Raw genomic sequence first — 12,539 nt, forward strand, 5'->3', positions numbered from 1 at the left:
CTTTGGTCTTTTTTTAAAGCAATGTTTTTTCATTTATTTTTTATTCCTCAATTTTTTATTTTGAAAACAATATTACTTTGTGATATTACTTTTTCACTTCCAGTCTTTTTAAATAAAGATATTATTTTCTTGTTTCTTCTTTTGGTTTTAACATTTTTTTAAAGCAGTCTTACTTTGGACCTCACTTGATCTGTCTGTTAAAAAACTTAATATTTGTGTACTTATTTTGTTTTAGAAAAATTATGTTTGGTTATACCACTTATTATTTTAAGATTTGTAAAATTTTTGAGGCTTTTTGAAGTAATAATAATGATTTCATATCTGGCAAGAAATTTAAAGTTTTTTATAAATTTGTCATTTACAAATAAGCAAAATTTGTAAAAAACTACAATTTTTTTTGTCATTTAAGAGTAATAATTTTGCATATTGTACAATTTTTACTTCTTTATCAATTTTGAACGGGTTTTTTGTTTGACTTTTTTTAAAATAATTTTTTTGCTTTTGACTGTATTTTTGTCTTCTAATATTCTGGATAAAATAATTTCTTAAAGCAGTGTTACCTTTGGTTGATTTTATGTTTTTTGACCACTCTGTACACCAGATAAAGCTCACCTCTCCGGACCCGTTCAGTTTTTTTCCTTGCAATCGTGTAATGCGTCATAGCGTCATAATACTTAGTCGACGGTGATGGTCTGCGTCTCGGCGTGCACCGTCGCCGTCGCGGCGTCGCTCTTCTTCTTGGCCCTTTCGTCCCAGAGCAAGCAGGCCGTTTCCTGGTGCTTGTTCAGATACGACTTGAGCGCGAAGGTCTTGTGGCACTGCGGACAGCTGAAATTTTTATCGCCGGAATGCGTCTGCATGTGCGCCCTCAGATTCGACCTATCGGCGAAGGCTTTGCCGCAATGGGCGCACCCATAGGGCTTCTCCCCCGTGTGCGACCTTAGGTGGCCTTGCAGCAGCCACGGCCGCGAGAACTGCTTCCCGCAGACGCCGCAGCTGTGCGCCAGCTTGTGCGTGAGCAAGTGCATCGCCAAGGCCGGCATGCTGACGTAGGCCTTGCCGCAGGTCATGCACTTCTTCGCCGATTGCGAGTCCAGACTGCGATGGGTTTGCTTATGGCGGGAGAGGTTGCTGGACGTGGCGTACTGTCTTCCGCATTCTCCGCAGGAGTATCGATTTAGTTTCGTCGTCGACGTCGTCGTCGTCGAGTCGGGGGACTCGCTGGGAGAGCGATCTGCGGAGTCGTCGGACTCGTCCTCAACCACTTTGTAGAATTTCTGCAACGAAAATAAACGCTAATGCTACAAAAAGATAAGACAACATGAGGAAAACACAACTAAAAGCTACGTTCTTTTTCTCCTGTTGGTCCAAAGTTTGAAGAAGTACAAAAGAAATTGTTTGTTTTGTTCCACGGGATTCTCTAAAATTCGCGAAACAGCCTTACATTGTTTGCTATTTGTTGTAATTTTTAATGTTTCTTTACGTAATAAACACAAAAACAATAAATAAAATAACGTTTAACAAAAAGTTAAAATTTGCCGAAATTTAAAAAATAAACAGAAGTGATTTGTTATTTCTTTAAGTAAATAAACGCAAAAACAAATACATAATACATACATAAAAAATATAAAAAATTCAAATTAAAAAAAAAATTGCAAAGGAAAACAAAAATGGTGGATGCGCCGGGATAGCTTTTGATATTCGATTTATTGCTTCTTTTATAGTAGATGTTAAACTATTTTTTATTAACTCTTTTGAGTAGATAAAGTAGCAACTGCAAGTGTAGATAAAGTAACACTTTAACAGCAAGGGTGGATAAAATGTTTTAACTTATTTTATTCATTTAAATTTACAAATTTTATCATCCACGAGGTGGAATAAAGCGTCCGATTTACACTCAAACGAGCTAAATACAACATAATAATCTTTCAATTAGACTCAACAAGGCTTAAACTTGCTTTAAATCTGTTAAAAATGATCTGACGTTTCGTATTGACAAAAACCAAAAATTGTAATTTTTTTGAAATTTCATTTTTTCTCTTAAACTTTTAAGTCTTGCTATAGAAAAAAATGTTGTATTATACGCGACGATAAGGATTGTTGTCTACTCGTGAAATAAGTCTAGGCGTACTTCGTCACTCGTGAACTTAACCTTTTTATTCGTAGATAAACAATCCTTTTATCATCTTGTATAATAAATAACAATTTCTTATGCTTTTTGAGTAAAAAATTTATTAATTAAAATGTAGGTTTACAATCAAAGAAATTATAAATTCAAAATTGGAGAAATTTACAAAAAAAAAGTGTTGGATGCGCCGGGGAAGCATTTTGGAGATAAGATTATGTTTTCTATTCATTGTCGTTTTTAATTTTTTTTTTATAAAAAAACAATTAAAAATTTTAAATTCACGGAAAACTAAAAATGTTAATGGTGAACTCGCCGGAATAGCTGATTGCAGATCTGACTATTTATTGTTGTTTTAAGTAAATAAGCACAATTAAAATTAGAGAAATTTAAGAAAATAAAAAGGAAAGTGAGGAATGCGCCGAGATAGCTCTTCACAGATTTGGTTTTATGTTTTCTGTTGTTGTTTTTTATTTTTTTTTGTACTCACTGTTCAAGAGTACTTTTATCAACTAATTTCAGTAGATAAAGTAGTCTTTTATAGTCTAATGAAATAAAGTAATTTTTATCTGGTGTTTATATTCAAGAAATTCTGGTAAGTGAGTACAAAGTTAAATGAAATATTATACCTTATTTTTTTCACAAAACATATTAAATAATATGTTTAAAAATACAAAAAAATATAATTTATTAAAATCTAAAAAAATTAATGGTGAATGCGCTGTGATAAATATTAGATCTAAATTTTGCTTTTTATTTATTGTTGTTTTTTATGCTTTTATAACTAAAAGAAGCTCAAAAACATAATATTTAAAATGTAGATTTTGCTAAATTAAAAAAATTATAATTAATTTTAAAAAAGCAAAAATTGTGGATGCGCCGGAATAGCTTTTTACTGATTTGACTGATTTTATTTATTGTTGTTTTAATCTTGTTTTCGTGGTAAAAAGATACAAAAACATTAAAAATAAATAAATAAAATTTATTGAAATCTACAGAAAGAAGTAAAATGTGATTTAATAAAAAAATAATTTTTTTTATGAAAATGGTGGATGCGCCGGGATAGTTTTTTGTAGATTTGATTTTGATATGAAAAATAAAAATTAATTAAAATCTAAAGAAAATGGCAAATGTGCTGAGATAGATTTTTACAGATTTGACTTTTGCTTTCTATTAATTGTTGATTTTTATCCTTTATAGAAAAGGCTCAAAAACATATTAATTAAAATGTAGATTAACTACTAAAAAAATAGAAATTAAAAATTAAAAAAAAAAACAACAAAAATGGTGGATGCACCGGGATAGTTTTTTGCTGATTTCCTTTTTATTTATTGTTGTTTTCTTAAAAAAACAATTAATAAAATGTAGTTTAACAAAAAATTAAAATTTATCGAAATCTACAAAAAAATTAAAAATTTTATATTCGCCAGGAAAACTCGTTATAGATCTGTCTTTATAAACAGTTTCACAAAAGTTAAGGAAGTGTGCAATAATTGCAATATTTAATTAAATTAATAAATTATTAAAAAATAAATTAATAATTAATTAAAACTCTGATGAAAGGCAGATATTTTTTACTTTTTTGCTGGATTCCACAATGCTTCGAAGAATAAAATTTGTTTGTTGTAAAAATATTGCGACTTACTTTTGTGGAGCAGTTTATTTTTTATTTATTGTTGTTGAAATAAACATAATAAATAAAATGTGATTTAATAAAAGAAAAAAATTATGAAAATTTATACAAAAATGGTGGATGCGCCGGGATAGCTTTTTTTAAAGATTTGATTCTGATTTTTATTTATTGTTATCGTTTAATGTTTTTTAAGTAAAAAAATACGAAAACATTAAACAAAATGTATTTTAACCATCAAAAAAAAAAATAGAAAATACAACGAAACTAGGTAAATGCACCAGGATAGGGCTTAGCCCGCGTCACACTTCTATTCATGAAATAAGCGTATATTTGTTGTAAAGTTTACAGTTGTTGTTGCTTTGGAAAATTCTTATAGAAAAACATTTTCCGGTTCGCGACCCGTTTCAGCTGCAGCTTCGTATCTCGAGTCGACATTACCATGTTAGTGAGATCGATGGCACCGCCGCGTCCCCAACACAAACACTTGTTGTAGTCTCTCAACACATAAAAGTAAAACTCGACGCTCGTTTTTAAAAAAAAAACGACGGAAACAACACGAACTTCATCAAACTTCTACGACGATCTACTGAATTTCAGCAATTTTCAGTTGCCGCAGCAAAACTCTGATCGCAACCAATTATTATGTTTTCAGCTTTTGTTATTATTTAACGAACGTTCGTTAGACGCCTTTTTTGATGTATCGTTTGTTCTTTACACACACACAAACCTGTTGCACAACAACAAGAAGATTTTGAGTTGCTAGTGAAAACATTAAAGTATTTCTGGGCGAAGATTAAGCCTTAAAACCGGCTTGACTTTTATTTTATGAGCTGGTTTCAGCGGAAGTGAGTCGTTCATAGGACGTAAATTCCACTTTGCGTGCTGTTTTATAATTAAAATTTCAAACAATTTATAAACAAAAAATTAATTGCATGTTGGCGTCAACAACAAGTGGACGAGTTTCTGAAATGTAAGAAATGCTCTTGAAACGATAAAAAAACTGAAAGACAAGCGTTTTAATGAAATTATTTATTTTCAAGCAGCACTTTTAGCAAAGTTGAATCGCAAAATTACATCGAATTTAGTTTGAAGTAAAAGACGTTCAGTTTAAAGAGAGAATTAATTTATTTTAAATTTCAAAGTACGTATTTACATTACTTTTCTTTCATTTTCACCAATTAAACTTCAAAGAAGTTTTAAGTCGCTAGGAATAAAAATTCTTTAACAAGCACTTGCTCTAAATACTAGTGTTTTAATTACACCCTTTCTTTGAATAACATTTCGTCTTCTTATTTTTGAAATAACTTGATTTTTGTTATTTTTCTTTGTTTGTTCTATTTTTTTTTAATTCTTACCGTTTTGGGCGGCTTCGCCTCCTTCTCCCTTTCAACATTATTATCGAGCGTGTCCCTATCATTGTTGTTTTTTGCAGCCTTGTTGCTTTTATTGGTCCTTTTATTTTTCCGTTTCCGCCTATCCGGAATATTGAGATGGGAAGATGCTATCACTGTCTCCTGTCCCACATCCGTCGTGGGCGGCTGTGGTTGCAGCGGCGGTTCCTGCAGCCTGCTGTCGGGCTCGGGCGACAGCGGCAGGATAAGAATATCCTGCTGGGCCCCCACCACGCCTCTCAACTTGGTCCTGTCGCTGAAATGCAGATTCTCGGCGTCGGAGGAGCACTCGGAGGTGGGCGGCGTGGGGGCGGCAGGCACCTGCACCACATACACGATCGGGGGCGGGTAGCAGGGCACGGTGACGGGCAAAGGGGGCTCGGGGGACAGCGGCCGGTAGTAGCAGGGACTGGGCGATGGGGGGCTGTCTTCGTGCGGGACGGTGGGGTGGATTGTGACGACTCCGGGGGCCGGCAAGGGGGGCAGGCTTTGCGAGAGGGAGAGGAGGTCGTGAGCGGCTTCGGTCTCTTCGGCGCTGCGGGTGCGGAAGATGGGCGAGTCGGCGGTGGCTGTCTTCGAGGACGGCGGGGGTGTCTCCACCGCCCCATTGGGGACGAACTCGTGAGAATAGCCTAAGAAGAAACAACAAGAAAAATTAATTTTATTTCTAAAAAAATTCTACCGTAATTCTTGTAATTTCCCGAAAATTTCAATAATTTACAATTAATTTCAGTATCTAATAATAATTCTAGATACTTTCAAATAAGTCTTCTTGATGAAAATAGTTGGTTTTATAATTTTTCGTTCTGTATTATCCTTTTTTGAAAAGCGCTTCTAAGCTTATCATCCTTTTATTCTGCAGTAATTCTACCGTAGTTCTAGTAATTTCAGGAAAATTTCAGTAATTTTCAAATAATTTCAAACTATCTAATGATAATTCTAATAATTCTAGATACTTTCAAATAAGTCTTCTCGATGAAAAAAGTTGATTTTATAATTTTTGTTCTGTATTATCCTCTCCTGAAAAGCGCTTTTAAGCTTGTCATCCTTTTATCCTACAGTAATTCTACAGTAATTTCACGAAAATTTCAATAATTTAGAAATAATTTCAGTATATAATAAAAATTCTAGATACTTTCAAATAAGTCTTCTTGATGAAAATAGTTGGTTTTATAATTTTTCGTTCTGTATTATCCTCTCCTGAAAAGCGCTTTTAAGCTTGTCATCCTTTTTCCTGCAGTTATTCTACCGTAATTCTAGTAATTTCAGGAAAATTTCAGTAATTTACAAATATTTTCAAACTATCTAATGATAATTCTAATAATTCTAGATACTTTCAAATAAGTCTTCTCCATGAAAATAGTTGGTTTTATAATTTTTGTTCTGTATTATCCTCTCCTGAAAAGCGCTTTTAAGCTTGTCATCCTTTTATCCTGCAGTAATTCTACCGTAAGTCTAGTAATTTCAGGGAAATTTCAGTAATTTACAAATAATTTCAAATTATCTAATGATAATTTTAATAATTCTAGATACTTTCAAATAAGTCTTCTCGATGAAAATAGTTGGTTTTATAATGTTTGTTCTGTATTATCCTCTCCTGAAAAGCGCTTTTAAGCTTGTCATTCTTTTATCCTGCAGTAATTCTACCGTAGTTCTAGTAATTTCAGGAAAATTTCAGTAATTTACAAATGATTTCAAACTATCTAATGATAATTTTAATAATTCTAGATACTTTCAAATAAGTCTACTCGATGAAAATAGTTGGTTTTATAATTTTGTTCTGTATTATCCTCTCCTGAAAAGCGCTTTTAAGCTTGTCATCTTTTTATCCTGCAGTTATTCTACCGTAATTCTAGTAATTTCAGGAAAATTGCAGTAATTTACAAGTAATTTCAAACTATCTAATGATAATTCTAATAATTTTAGATACTTTCAAATAAGTCTTCTCGATGAAAATAGTTGGTTTTATAATTTTTGTTCTGTATTATCCTCTCCTGAAAAGCGCTTTTAAGCTTGTCATCTTTTTATCCTGCAGTAATTCTACCGTAATTCTAGTACTTTCAGGAAAATTTCAGTAATTTACAAATGTTTTCAAACTATCTAATGATAATTCTAATAATTCTAGATACTTTCAAATAAGTCTTCTCGATGAAAATAGTTGGTTTTATAATTTTTGTTCTGTATTATCCTCTCCCGAAAAGCGCTTTTAAGCTTGTCATCCTTTTATCCTGCAGTATATGCAGCAAAAAATGTTATTACATCAGAGAAGAAAAAGTTGTTATAAGATAAAAGTGCTAAAACCCTTGTGTACAATAAAATTAATAATTGAGTGGATTTCAAAAGACGTTGCTGTCGCACAAGTATCTTGTAACAGGATTTGTCAAGCCGAGCACGCCTAGGAAAGACGTGTTTTCTCTTGTGTTATTGGTTCTGTCTGAAGTTAAAGAGATTATTGTTGACGATAATGACATTAACTCATTTTTTTCGACAAGAAATTGACCAATTAAGTTATCGGAAGAAAATTCTTACAACAAATAGACACCAAGAAATCTATACAGAGGAAATTTGGAATTTAATGGAATTATAATTAGATTATTGGATTTTTTGCAAATCACATACATTTTTAGGAATTTCTCTGGAAATATCGGAGATTACTTGAAGAGTTAGGTTAGATTAGGTCAGGTGGCAATTTACGTTTCAGGAAACCAATAAATGACAAAAAAGTAATTTTAAAATAATACATTTGAAAAGTAAGACAATTTTTGCCACAAAGTAATTTCTATAACTTGAAATTTTGCAAAATACATTAATAATTTGAAAATAGTAGAAATACATTAGATTTTTGGAATTCCTAAACCTTTTGTAAACTTTTATAAATGCTATTGACAAATTTAACAAAAGTAAATAAAAACCAAGAGACCGAAACAATTTTGTAGTGAGTTTCGAATGCCTTTAATGTGACATTCCGTAACAAATGTAGACATCAAAAAATCTATATAGAATACGGCCAGAATGAAAAAAAAAACTAAAAGAATTTGGAATTTAATAGAATTATGTTGAGATTATTGGAATTACTGGATTTTTTTGGGTATTACATCAAATTTTAGATATTTTTTTGGATATATCGGAGAGTACTTAAAAAAACTATCTGTATCAGGGATTAGTCAAGTCAGGCCAGGTTAAGTTAGTTTTAATCAAGTCAATAAATGACAAAAAATTAATTTTGACATAATACATTAAAAAAGTAGGACAATTTTTGCTATAAAGTAATTAATAGTAAAAATACATTAGATTTTTGCAATTTCTATAACTTTTTTAAAATAAATTTTGCAGAACACATGAATAATTTAAAAATAGTAGAAATACATTAAACTTTTAGAAACCCTGTAACTTCTATTAACTTTTTTGAAAACTGTTGACAAATTTCACAATAATAAATAAAAATTTTTGCACCAAATAGACACCAAGAAATCTATACAGAAGAAATTTGGAATTAAATGGAATTGTAATTGGATTATTGGAATTATTGGTTTTTTGTGGAAAATACATAAATTTTTAGGAATATCAGAAATTACTTGGAAAAAACTGTCTGTCATATTGATGAGTCAAGTTAAGTCAACTTAGGTCAGGCGACAATTTACGTTTTAAGAAATCAATAAATGACAAAAAAGTAATTTTGACATATATTTGAAAAGTAGGAGAATTTTTGACATAAAGTAATTTTTATAGCTTGAAATTTTGCAAAATACTCAATTTGAAAATAGTAGAAACACTTTTATAATTTTTTTTGAAAGCTGTAAACAAATTTAACAAAAGTAAAAAAAAGCCAAAAGACAGAAACAATTTTATTGTGAGTTCCGGTTGCCTCCGATGTGATATTCCGTAACAAATGTAGACATCAAGAAATCTTTACAGAACACGGTTAGAATGAAAAAGAAAAACTTAAGGAATTTGGAATTTAATAAAATTATATTTAGATTATTGAAAATAGTAGATTTTTTTTGGGAATTACATAAAATTTTAGGTATTTTTTTGGAAATATCGGGGAGTATTTGAAAAAAATTATATTGTGTCATAATGATAAGTCAGGTCAGATCAGGTGACAATATCTCAATTTTAGGAAGCCACTAAATGACAAAAAAGTGATTTTAATACAATGCGTTTGAAAAATGAGATAATTTGTGAAACAAAGTAATTTTTATGGCTCGAAATTTTGCAAAAGATAGTCTTTGCATTTTTGTAAAAAATATTGACTTTTTTTGTTGTAGCTGCTTTTCAGCAAGCTCTTCTCTTATCTTGAAAATATTTTTATTGGGGTTTTCTGTTGAAGTAATTTATAATTTTCAATTTTTTTAGGAAAATGCAAAGACTAGGTATACACTAATAATATGAAAATACTAGAAATACATTGGATTTTTTCAATTCCTGAATATTTTATTAACATTTTAAAAAATTGTTAACTCTTCAAAAAACAAATTTAATAAAATACAAGAGCAAGAAGCAGAAACAATTTTATTGTAAGTTTTTAGATGCCCTTGATGTGGTATAATATAAACATAGATACCAAACAATCTATACAGAATACGGCCAGAATAAAAAAAATCTAAAGGAAGTTGCAATTTAATGGAATTATATTTAGATTATTGGAATTACTGGATTTTTTGGGAACTACATACATAAAAATTCTAGGTATTTTTTTGGAAATATCGGAGAATAGTTGAAAAAAACTATCTGTCATATTGATGAGTCAGGTCAGGTTAGGTAACAATATCTCAGTTTTAGGAAGCCATGACAAAAAAGTGATTTTAAGACAATGCATTTGCAAAGTTGAATAATTTTTTAAATTAAGTCCTTCTAATTTTTATGGCTTGACATTTTGCAAAATATAGTTCTTGCATTTTCGTAAAAAATATTGACTTTTTCCGTTTTACCTGCTTATCAGCAAGCTCTTCTCTTATCTTGAAATTATCTTTTATTGAAATTTACTGTAAAAAAGCTATTTTAATTCAATTCAAATTTGCAAAAAGATGCAAAAATAATGAATTTAAATTAATTTTTCTAATTAGTCACGAAAAATGTTAGATAAGGGACTATTTCCTCATTTTTTTCTCAGTGAATTCCAAAAAAAATGCAAATAAAGTTTTATATTACTTTTAAAAATGATAAATTTAAGTTTGTTTCCTCAATTGGCTTTGAAAAATTCCGTTTAGTATATTAAAAAATGTGTTCTCAGTTGGCAATAAAAAATTACTGTTACCAACAAATTGACTATATTTGCACAAATGAACGCAGAAATGATGAGTTTAAATTTAATTCTTCAATTGGCAATAAAATTAAATCATTTTAGTTATAAAAAATAAGGACTATATTTGTAAATTTAAATTTGTTTCCCCACTGGCTTCAAAAAAACTAATTTTGCAATTTCACAAATTTTTATTTTTTATTATTTATTATTTTCATTATTTATTTATTTTATTATTTTATATTTATTTATTTTGTTAAATTGTTTGAAAACTGTACGTCTAAGGTATATTACCTATGTAAAATATTCCTGGAAGTCAATTGACGTCGAGAAAACTGCAAAATTCTTAATAGTTTAGAAGCTATCGTCGAATTTACCTATTTTTTGGGTACTTTTGACTTTATTAGCAATTTTCTCAATAACTATTTATCGCAGAACAATGACCTTTTTTTCATAGGATAAAAAATTAAATTTGATCGGACAAATCCTCTCGCATTCGCAGATATTTTTATATAAAAAAGATTTATTTTCTAGGATTCCAAAAAAATGCAAATAACGCTTTTATATTACTTTTAAAAGTATCATATTGTCATGTTGATGAGTCAGGTCAGGTTTTAGGAAGCCATTAAATGACAAAAAAGTGATTTTAAAAGAGTGCATTTGAAAAGTTGAATAATTTTTACTCCTAATTTTTAGGGCTTAAAATTTTGCAAAATATATAGTTTTCACTTTTGTAAAAAATATTGACTTTTTCCGTTTTACCTGCTTATCAGCAAGGTCTTCTCCTATCTTAAAATTATCTTATATTCAAATTTACTGTTAAAATAATTTATAATTTAAGTCAATATTTCTTAGTCCTGGAATTTTTTGCCCTTATTGAACGCTGTTAACTCTTCAAAAAACCAAATTTAATAAAAATAAATCCAAGAGCAGAAGGCAGAAACAATTTTATTGTGAGTTTCGATGCTCCCGTTGTGATATCCCGTAACAAATCGTGTGTGAGATAAAAACTTGTTTACGGCTCAGATTCGTTGACATTTTTCCATAAATCTCCCGAAAAACTTAGCTCAGAACAATAGTTTTGAGTGTTTATTTCGTCGATTGGCGATTTCAGTAGTCTGCACGTGTCTGAAAAACCCAAATAAATCAGCGAACGTGCAAGCTTCCAAGCCGATGGCTCCGAATAGGCCGTCGAAGGAGACCAAACAAGAAAGGAGGAAGTGGAGTGAAGCGAAGGCAACAGGGAATTGGCGCGACTCTCCGAACTGTTGGCATTTGGCCCGCTCGATTAAAGGCATGGCGAAATTTCCGTTCAATTTAGTTTCTTGTTGCGCTCGTGAATAGCCCCCGTCCCGCCTTAACGCCGACTTCCAAAGTAGCAACTACTCCTCGGGGAGGTGTTGCAGATAGCACGACGCGATCGATTACCGATTTCTTTTACAGATTTCTTCTCCAAAGCAAACTTTCCGATTTTCACGACCGAGGAGGCGAGGAGGGGGCTCGTTAAGGGCGTATTTTGAACGGTAAACAAAGGGCTTGATTCGGAAAAATATTTTGCAAGGTTTTAGCCCCACACTCTGATTGATTAACGATGTTTTCGGATAAGTTGCGTTTTTTTCTTTCAAGTTAGTTATAAAAAATAAGGAATATATTTGTAAATTTAAATTTGTTTCCTCATTGGCTTCGAAAAAAATTAATTTTGCAATTTCACGAATTTTTACTTTTTATTATTTATTATTTTTATTATTTAATTATTTTATTACTTTATTTTTATTTATTTTGATAAATTGTCTCAAAACTGTACGTCTAAGGTACATCTATGTAAAATGTTCCGGCAAGTCAATTGACGTCTAGAAAATCGCAAAATTCTTAATAGTTTAGAAGCTATCATCGTATTTCCCTATATTTTGGGTAATTTTGACTTTATTAGCAATTTTCTCAATAACTATTTATCGCAGAGCAATGACCTTTTTTTCATAGAATAAAAAATTAAATTTGATCGGACAAATCCTCTCGGATACACAGATATTTTTATATAAAAAAAGACCGAGGTGGCGAGGAGGGGGCTCGTTAAGGGCGCATTTTGAACGGTAAACAAAGGGCTTGATTCGGAAAAATATTTTGCAAGGTTTTAGCCCCACACTCTGA

The 12,539-nt window shown here is 30.8% G+C and overlaps 1 protein-coding gene across 1 annotated transcript in view; it reads right to left on the reverse strand.

Moving 5' to 3' along the window:
- Positions 1–536: 536 nt before the first annotated feature.
- Positions 537–12,539, reverse strand: part of LOC123005203 (zinc finger protein 628-like) — a 29,375-nt gene continuing 17,372 nt past the window's right edge. The window contains exons 2-3 of the mRNA XM_044398864.1: positions 5,114–5,781; positions 537–1,277 (exon numbers count right to left, since the gene is read on the reverse strand). Of these exons, the coding sequence (XP_044254799.1) occupies positions 675–1,277; positions 5,114–5,781 (1,271 nt within the window). The 3' untranslated portion in view covers positions 537–674. The remainder of the gene's footprint in view (positions 1,278–5,113; positions 5,782–12,539) is intronic.

The sequence above is a fragment of the Tribolium madens genome, unplaced genomic scaffold (genome assembly GCF_015345945.1).
Source record: "Tribolium madens isolate multiple individuals breed KSU strain unplaced genomic scaffold, Tmad_KSU_1.1 Scaffold_11;HRSCAF=98;Tcas5.2_LG3b, whole genome shotgun sequence".
Classification (NCBI taxonomy): domain Eukaryota; kingdom Metazoa; phylum Arthropoda; class Insecta; order Coleoptera; family Tenebrionidae; genus Tribolium; species Tribolium madens.